Source organism: Arctopsyche grandis, chromosome 1 (assembly GCF_051622035.1).
Source record: "Arctopsyche grandis isolate Sample6627 chromosome 1, ASM5162203v2, whole genome shotgun sequence".
Lineage (NCBI taxonomy): Eukaryota > Metazoa > Arthropoda > Insecta > Trichoptera > Hydropsychidae > Arctopsyche > Arctopsyche grandis.
Window position 1 is genome coordinate 17,630,487 of NC_135355.1, and position 10,077 is coordinate 17,640,563.

The window sequence follows — 10,077 nt, forward strand, 5'->3', positions numbered from 1 at the left end:
AGTTTTAGTTCTTAGAATACGTGACATTATCGAAAAAATATAATTTTATGTGATGACGATATCGATATGGCTTTCGATTCCGTTTCCAGATTCGTTTTTCAGTTCCGGATAGTATTCCTTTTGCAGTACCGGTTTCCGATTCCTATTTCATCTCCGGATGATCCCTTTTTTAGTTCTGGATCCGGATTCATTTTTGAGTTCCGGATCCAGATTTCAGTTTTAGTTCCAGATTCAAATAAAATTAATTTAAAAGCAAATGAATGTTAACTATTAGATTAGCCAAGTTTAAGCGGTTTATATTACAAATACCGAAATACAAATAGTGTATAATAAAAATGGCAACACCCCTGTATAAATAGTTACTTTTACTTTATCTATGTACGTAGTAACAATAGATGAAGTTTTGTGATCATGCTAAAATTCGAACTCGATATTTTGACTGATTCGAACTCAGAATCGATTACTGATCACGTTTTCATGATCTAGAAAAAATGTGTGTGTGTGTGTGACTGTGGGGGATTTTGGGGATTATTTCAACACCGTTAGTCCTATCAAACTGAAACTTCGTATCGGTTACTGAAATTCTTATCGACATGACTTAAATTTTTTTCAAATTTTTCAGTTTACTGGAAATGGTACCTACAGTTACAGGTGTCCTCTTTTTTTAAGTTTTTGAATTCAATTATCTCCCAAGCCGCTAACTGAATCGGACTGAAATTTTTTTAGATGTAATAGAAATAATAATCTTTATAACCTTTTATTTTTTAAATATTTTTGTCTGAACCGGAAGTAGTACTTTTTTAGAGAATCAAGGTTTTTTATGTTTTTCTCAGAAACCTTTTGGTTTATTGAACTGAAATTTCATATCTAGAAGTTTAAGCGTAATTATAAGTTATGTATAGAATTTGGTAAGCATTCCTCAACCGGAAGTGGCAGCTTACAGTGGTTCGATTTTTCTTTCACTATTTTTTTCGACCCCTAAAACATGTGTTTCGTGTTCTTCACGAAAAAAATTCAAGTATAATTCTTGTATCACTGTGATGAAAATAAAAAAAAAATCACTAAATTTAATAAACCGGGAGTGGTTTTGTGGTATTAATAAGGTTTCGGTCAGAATTCGTAAACCGGAAATAATATATTTTTTTAAAACAATATTTCATTATTTTATCTTGACCTTTTAAATTATTTTAATCTTCTTGATATTTATTGTGTATAATACTGATAGTGATTTTAAGTAATAACAAAATTTGAACAAAATCCGAGAACCGGAAGTAGAACTATTGTCTTGTGCAAATTTCCATACATTTGCGTTCAATTTGTATCGCTGTCATAGTTATTAGTATTTCATAATCTGTCTGTACGGTTCAATATCGAATTTTGTTTTGTAACCTTATTATATTCCTCAAATACATAGATAAAGTCATGGGTTGGTTACACCCGAAATTTTTATTTTCATTGCATATGTGTATGTATGTGTGTATACTCATACACACATGCATATGTGTATGTATGTGTGTATACTCATATTATTTGTATAATTAAATATAATTTTCTATTAAGCTATATCATATATATAAATGAATAAAATAAATAGTCATCATATGAATTACTTTTTCTTCATATATTTCGTGATATATGAAGAATAACGATTTTCTCACTTGACATCATTCAACGTAATTGTAATCAATTGCATGTGACCTTGATGGTAAATTGCGTTCATTTATTTTCTGATAGCTCTACCAACTACATGTGTCTTACGTGTAACAATATTGAACATTATCCATACATTATCAGTTTATTTCATGTAATAAAACAAAAATAGTTTGAATTTAAGTACCACAATCGTTATCAACCGATCGATTCGCTATCTTAAGTTGATACTATTTATAAAGGTATAAAAGATTGTTAACTAATAGACTGGCAATCCATAACATCCATTTAACTAGTGTAGTTAAACATGTCTTCTATCAAATTTACAATTAATGGTACAAAATATGAAGGTGAGTTTTTAAAGATAATATTTAGATATAATAAAATAATTTTGTATATAATATAATATATGTACATATGTATACCAACATAAATATTACATATGTACTTACCTAAATATGTATTAACAATGAATAATAAATATTTGATAAAACAATTCCAGTGGATCAGACTGAGGCAAATAAGTCCCTCAATAGTTATTTGAGAAATGTTGCAAAATTACCGGGAACTAAAGGAATGTGTTTTGAAGGAGGATGTGGAGCTTGCATCGTTTCTGTTTCTTTTATTCACCCTGTTACCAAAGAGCCAGAAACATTTGCAGTAAATTCAGTAAGTGAAAATATAATGTTGTCTATTATATTATTTGATAATATTTGTAATTTTTTTAAGTGCTTGGTATCAATACTTTCTTGCCATGGGTGGGCCATTACTACAGTTGAAGGAATTGGCAACAGAAAAGATGGTTATCATACCATTCAAACCCGTCTTGCCGGTTTCAATGGTACTCAATGTGGATTTTGCAGCCCTGGTTGGGTCATGAATATGTACAGGTTATACTACACATTATTAAATTCTTTTGTAAATAAATATTTTATTGCAATATACATATATTAGTGAATAACGCATCTTATCACAGTTTGAACGAGTCTCATCCAAATGGTCTCACAATGAAGGAAGTTGAGGATTCATTTGCTGGAAATATGTGTCGTTGTACGGGATACAGATCTATAATGGATGCATTTAAATCATTCTCAAAAGACGCCGACCCCTCTTTGATTCAAACTGTATTAGATATTGAGGAATTGGACAAAACGAAGATGTGTGCCAAGTCAGGTGTGATATGCACAAAAAGTTGCAATGATTATACTGAGGAAGGTACTTGTGCGGCAAACATGGAAAGATCAATTGGAAAAATGGTTCTCGACACTACAATGATTGAAGTAGATGGCAAAGATATGAAATGGTACAAAGTGTTTACGATCAAAGATATTTTTGACATATTCAATAAAGAGGGCATAGATTCTTATAGGCTAATTGCTGGAAATACTGCAAAAGGTTTGTAAAAATATACATATATGCGGTATTTATTTCAAAATTTCTCAAGCCTGACAGTTATAATCTATCTCTCTCTTGCATTTGTTTTATTACACTGTTCGACAAATGACGACTTTTTTTTGGTTCAGAGACGAGATATGATTTTCTTATATATCTGTGCCCAGTGAACGGTACGAATCTGGTAATAAAAAAAATTGATTGGCTCGAAATTCGGAGATATATGTGTTTTTTAAATCGCGCGATTTTTATATATCTTAGTGTTGTTTATTCGATGTCTCAAAATCTGTCAATTTTCTGTTCAAAATGAATATTGGAATCTATAGTCGGGTATTTTATCTTTCATTTGTAGTACTTTCTCTAGTATTCTCTCGATTCTTGTGGATTAATAACAAAAATCGTTTATTTTATCGAGGTAAGGCAGTTATCAATAGAATTTTTGTTATTACAATAATAGTCGAAATATGATTTTTCTAAGTGGAATTTTATTTAATTCTCATATAAAGATAATTTAATATATTATCCCTATCAATTCAATTCAGATTCGTGTAAATACGAGTAAATACTAGTACGAGCTTTTAGCTCGAAATTTTACCGATTTACAATTCAGCACACTTCCAATTAACCCTTTTAAACGAAAAAAAAATAGTGTGGCCAGAACACTATCCCAATAAACATGTTTCAATAGAAAATACTCAACACAAAATATTATTATCAGTAGGAAAAAATCCAAGTGAAAATACGTACTTTTGACATTTGATTTGAACTGACTACTTAGAGAGATTTTAAAGTTGAAATGTACTACAAATGAAAGATAAAATATCCGACTATAGATTCGAATATTCATTTTGAATAGGAAATTGACAGATTTTGAGACATCGACCGAACAACACGAAGATATAGAAAAATTGCGCGATTTAAAAAACACATATACATATCTTCGAATCTCGAGCCAACTAACATTTTTTATTACCAAATTCGTGTTTAATGGGCATAGATCTATAAGAAAAGTCATATATCGTCTCTTAACCATTTTTCGTGTCGAACAGTGTTATTAGCAAAAATTTTCTTCCAATACATTTACAAAAATATCAAAAATTAAATGACATTCATACTAAAATATATTGTATGTGAAAATATCTCTTTTGGGAATATACATACATATAAATTTCTAATATGTAATAAATTTTAAAATTGACATAATGCAAAATTATTATATTTAATAGGCATTTACAAAATTGAACACGAGTCGAAAATCAACATTGATATTACGTCTGTCGTTGAATTGCGAAATTATACAATAAATCCGGAAGTGTTACAACTTGGTGGAGGAATGACATTGAATGAAATCATGAAAGTATTTCAAGATATCGGAAATTCAAACCAAAAATTCCAATACTTACTACAAATGTATCATCACATGGATCTCATTGCACACGTTCCAGTTAGAAACGTAAGCTATTAATTATGTAATTAATTCTTCATTCAGTCCAAACATACATACGTCTTTAACATCTGGGTCTGGGTCACTGCATTAAAAGTGAAAAAGATCGAAAAGCAAAGATCGAGAGTCGAAAGATCGAAAGTCGAAAGATCAAAAAGAATGTATGCATGGTAAACGGTACAATATATATGTATGTATACTACCCGCTCTTCATATGTATGCATGGTATATGGACTATTTCACACATCGTCATAAAAATCGCGAAAAAATTTCGATCTTTCGACTTTCGTTCAAGTCACTCTCGATGCAGTGACGGCCACCGGTACAATCTACATAAGTATGTGTGTGTTTTGTGTCTAAACACACACACTCTTATGTACAATTTACATAAGTACATGTGTGATTTGTGTCTAAAACATTTATTGCGATTTGTTATATTTGAAATTAATTTAAGATTGGAACAATTGGAGGAAATCTATCCATCAAACATGAACACAATGAATTTCAATCTGATGTATTTGTGATGCTGGAAGCAGTTGAAGCTACAATAACTATTGGTATCATATTTTTATGGCAAATTATAAATAATTGTTAATGTTAATTTGTTTGTACATATATGTAATACATACATACATATATTTAAGAATAATTAAAAAATGTTTTAGTATCAAATGAAAATACTTGCACAATGTCTCCACTAGAATATTTAAAGACGGATATGAAAGGAAAATTAATACATAAAATTAATTTAGTACCTCAAACTTCTAATCACGTATTTCAGAGCTACAAGGTATTGTATAAATAATAATTCAAAATTATGTATATTTATAAATGTATGTATATAGTTACATACTATGAATTTCTTGTAGATAATGCCTCGGGCACAAAATGCTCATGCTCATGTCAACGCTGGTTTCCTTTTCAAATTTAACAGTACCAAAAATGTCATAGAAAAGTTGAATATTGTTTATGGAGGTATACATCCGAATTTCAATCATGCTACTAAAACTGAAGAATTTTTGGTTGGAAAGAACATATTCGATAAAGAAACGTTCATTTTGGCTATAAAATGTTTAAATGATGAAATTAAACCTAATGTAATGCCACCAGAACCATCACCTGATTATAGAAGAAAATTAGCTGTTGGACTTTTCTATAAGGTACTTATGTACTTCATATTAAAATAATAGTCTTCAAAATGAAAATCAAATTTTCTAATAGATGATGTATTATTTTAGTGTATTTTACACATAAGTCCGGTAGAACTGATCGACCAGCGGTTTAAAAGTGGTGGTGAAGAATTCAACCGACCAGTTTCTAATGGAAAACAAGAGTTTGACACGAATAAAGATGTTTGGCCATTGAATAAACCTATTCCCAAAATTGAGGCATTGGTACAATGTTCTGGAGAAGCTGAATATATCAATGACATTCCAATGCAAGTTGGGGAATTGCGTGCAGCTTTTGTCCTGTCAACAATTCACAATGGTATATTAGAGAAATTAGATGCTACCGAAGCACTGGTAATTTAAAAATAATTATAAAGTGAATATATTTTTTTGTGATTTGTGATCAAATACCGATTTTAATTGCAGGCTATGAAAGGAGTCCATGCAATATTTACAGCAAAAGATATACCAGGAATAAATTCTTTTACTCCAGAGCTCATGCTATTGGATTCAAGAGAGGAAATATTTTGTAGTGAGAAAATATTATATTATGGTCAGCCTTTGGCACTTATTGTGGCAGAAAGCACAGGATTGGCTATAAGGGCTGCAGACAAAGTCAAAGTGATTTATAAAAATGTTACAACTTCCCCTCCAATTTTGAACATAAGACAAGCACTTCAGTCAAAAGATGTAGAAAAAAGACTCCTGAAAAATGAAATGAAATTTGAGGCGACAACCAAAGGAAACGATGTAATGAAAGTCATCGAAGGCTCCTTTGACTTATTTGGTCAATATCATTACACAATGGAGACTCAAATTTGTTTGTGTGTGCCAGTTGAGGATGGAATCGACGTTTTTGCAGCTACACAATGGATGGACTTGGTTAATATAGCCGTAGCTAATGCACTGAATATGCCTCTCAACAGGTAAAAACATTAAATATGAATAAAATTTTAGTTCAATAATTGGCAATTTAAAGTAATATATGTACATATAATTTAATTATATTATATATTTATTTTTAGTATCAATGTCAAAGTTAGAAGACTTGGTGGAGCATATGGTTCAAAAATCAGTCGTTCTGCTTTAATTGCAACAGCATGTGCTGTTGCTGCTAAAATTTTGAACAGGCCTGTAAGATTAGTAATGCCTCTGCAATCAAATATGTTGGCAATTGGTAAACGTAATTCCTATTCCGCCAACTATGAGGTACTATCAAATATTTATAGCATTATAAAGAAAAAATATAAAATAAAGTTAAAAATATTAATGTACATGCACATGAACTTCGACAGGTTGGAATTAATAATGATGGAAAAATTCAGTATTTAAAAAATGTATTTTATGAAGATAATGGTTGTTGTCACAATGATAATGTGGCACTCTTCGTACAAGGGCCTTTCTTAAATTGTTATGACTATTCTACTTGGTCTGTTGAAGGTTATGGAATTTTGACTGATACAGCATCTAATACTCCTTGCAGAGCTCCAGGTACTAATATTTTTTTTTTACGAATTCAAAAATAATTAATGATATTTTTATTTGAATCTATTGCACATAAAATGTTATAACCATAGGAACAACTGAAGGTGTAGCCGGCATTGAAAATATTATGAATCACATATCTGTGGTAACTGGCAAAGATCCTATTGATGTTCGAATAGTGAATATGGGTGAAGATAGTAAGCCATTGTTGACAATTATTGAAAAATTGAAAAAATCATCAGACTACAACAAAAGATGTGAGCAAGTGAATGAATTCAACATATCCAATCGCTGGCGAAAACGAGGCATTAGCTTAATTCCTTTGAAATATCCTATGCACTTTTTTGGTAACTATGCCTCTTTGGTATCGATTTACCATGGCGATGGAACCATTTCAGTATCACACGGTGGTATAGAAATGGGACAAGGCCTCAACACAAAGATAGCACAAGTATGTGCTCATACTTTGGGAGTACCTTTAGATACGGTAGCTATAAAGCCAAGTAATAACTTAATAGCACCAAATTCTATGGTATCTGGAGGGAGTTCAGCCAGCGAAGTCTGTTCTTTGGCTACTATAAAAGCTTGTGAAATTTTGTTGGAGAAATTGAAACCTATTAAAGAGGCTATGACAAATCCTACATGGCCAGAATTGATCAAAAAGGCTCATGCTATGGAAGTAGACTTATGCGCACACTATATGTTCACGCCTAAAGATATTACTACTTATGTCATATGGGCTGCCACTGTTGCTGAAGTGGAAGTTGACATGTTAACTGGGAACCATCAAGTATTGCGAGTTGATATTCTTGAAGACACTGGAGAAAGCTTGAGCCCTTTGATTGACGTTGGACAAGTACGGATAGAAATTTTATTTGCAATTCGTTCTACAATAATTTTCTATGAAATTAAGTGTTTTGATATATTTTATATATTGGTTCAATAATATCAGGTGGAGGGGGCATATATGATGGGTTTGGGCTATTTTACTTCAGAACAATTAGTTTATGATGAAAAAACAGGAGCGTTGTTGACCAATCGCACATGGAATTATAAACCACCTGGTGTAAAAGATATACCTATTGATTTTCGTATTAAATTCCTTCAAAATGCTCCAAATCCTGCTGGAGTTTTACGCTCAAAGGGTAATTAAACAAAACGAATGCGGTAAAATCTTTAAAAATATTTTTTTTTGGGTCTACGTGACGAGACGGAATGTTAAATGACAGAAAACGCAAATATCGGAAGGCAAAGATCGAAAATCGAAAGATCTTAAGTCGAAAGATCAAAAAAAAAAATGGTGCATGGTAAACAGTACATACTCACTTAATTTGCGCGAGCAGGATACAACAGGAACAAGAGGAACATGCTTTTCCTCCCATATTTTGCGCGCGCACATTAATACGGGAGGAAAAGTCTGTTCCTCTTGTCCCTGTTGTATCCTGCTTGCGCAAATTAAGTGAGTATGTACCGTTTACCATGCACCATTTTTTTTGATCTTTCGACTCAAGATCTTTCGATTTTCGATCTGTGCCTTCCGATATTTGCGTTTTCTGTCATTTAACATTTTATCTCGTCACGGAGACCGATTTTTTTTATATACAAATATTTTTTAACTATGTATAGCAACTGGAGAGCCTCCATTGAATATGGCGATTGGAATTGTTATAGCATTACGCCAAGCCATCACTTCTGCTAGAGAAGAAATAGGACTACCAACAAATGAATGGTATAATCTAGGTAATTCAGTTCATGCAATTTCATTCAAATATTTGGCTATAATTGAAGATAGTTTCCATCATCAATATGTGTTATATATGTATGTATGTATTTAAATAAGAAATAGTTATATTTATAATTTATTTTATTTCAGATATTCCACTTACTACAGAAAGTATTATCAAAGCAGCCAATTGTAGTATTGACGAGTTTACGATATAGTTCATGTGTATAATTACATTTTAAAATATTATATGATACATATGTGGATATATGATACATATGTTTATCAATGTTTGATAACGGTGCTTATTTTTTTTAACTTTATTTGTATTTATGATGTATTCATAGGTTAAGTGTTCTAATTTGAAGTAGAAATTTCTATAAAGTAATATTTTTTCATATTCATAAATTGTACATATGTACATATTGTTTTTCTTCATACATACATATATGTGTGTATATTAAATAACAAACAGTAATGTAGGCTATATTTTGGAAGTATGATAATTTGTGCTTGACAAATCAAAATTAAATATTCTTGGAATCTTTCCTGCACCTACTTAGCTTATTGTACACAGAGTGATATATCACTTTCTTTGGCAAAGTTATTTCGAATGGAATTTTAATGTTAAATCTGAATGAGAATTTTATTTTGCTTTTATAGTTCATAAATTAATTTTTTATTAAAATATGTAAGTAGCTTCTACATATCTATAGCTCCTATAATTAATAATATATATTATGTGTATTGAAAATAATATATTTGATCTATAACATATAAAATTTTACCAACAACATTAATTTTTAAATTACACCACACAATCTCGACCCATTATTTGTACAAAAAAATTATTTATTTTTCGACAATTCTTAAGCGAATGTCTTTTTACCCAGATATTCCGTAAATTTAATTTTTCAAAGAAGTTTTTTTTCAATTATATAAACAAACAAAAATTAATAAAAATAATATAAAAACTTTTATTGATCTAGCGATTTACTTTAAGGTATATGTATATACATATATATGTATATATATATATATATATATATATATATATATATATATATATATATATATATATATATATATATATATATATATATATATATTTTTTTTTTTTTTTTTTTGAAACATTTAATCAATACATTATACTGGATATTAATATAGACTTAAGAAATAAGTTTTATATAGGTACACAAGTATGTATATATAAA

General features: G+C 30.1%; 1 protein-coding gene across 1 annotated transcript; it reads left to right on the forward strand.

Annotated features, from left to right (window-relative positions):
- Window positions 1-1,765: 1,765 nt before the first annotated feature.
- LOC143922791 (uncharacterized) lies at window positions 1,766-9,248 on the forward strand. The gene is made up of 16 exons (XM_077446124.1): window positions 1,766-2,000; window positions 2,153-2,319; window positions 2,380-2,540; window positions 2,627-3,045; window positions 4,269-4,495; window positions 4,941-5,043; window positions 5,152-5,276; window positions 5,356-5,646; window positions 5,725-6,009; window positions 6,082-6,581; window positions 6,681-6,864; window positions 6,951-7,146; window positions 7,233-7,996; window positions 8,093-8,285; window positions 8,767-8,880; window positions 9,014-9,248. The coding sequence occupies exons 1-16, from the start codon at window positions 1,958-1,960 to the stop codon at window positions 9,079-9,081; spliced, it is 3,840 nt and encodes a 1,279-aa protein (XP_077302250.1). The 5' UTR covers window positions 1,766-1,957; the 3' UTR covers window positions 9,082-9,248.
- Window positions 9,249-10,077: the final 829 nt, after the last annotated feature.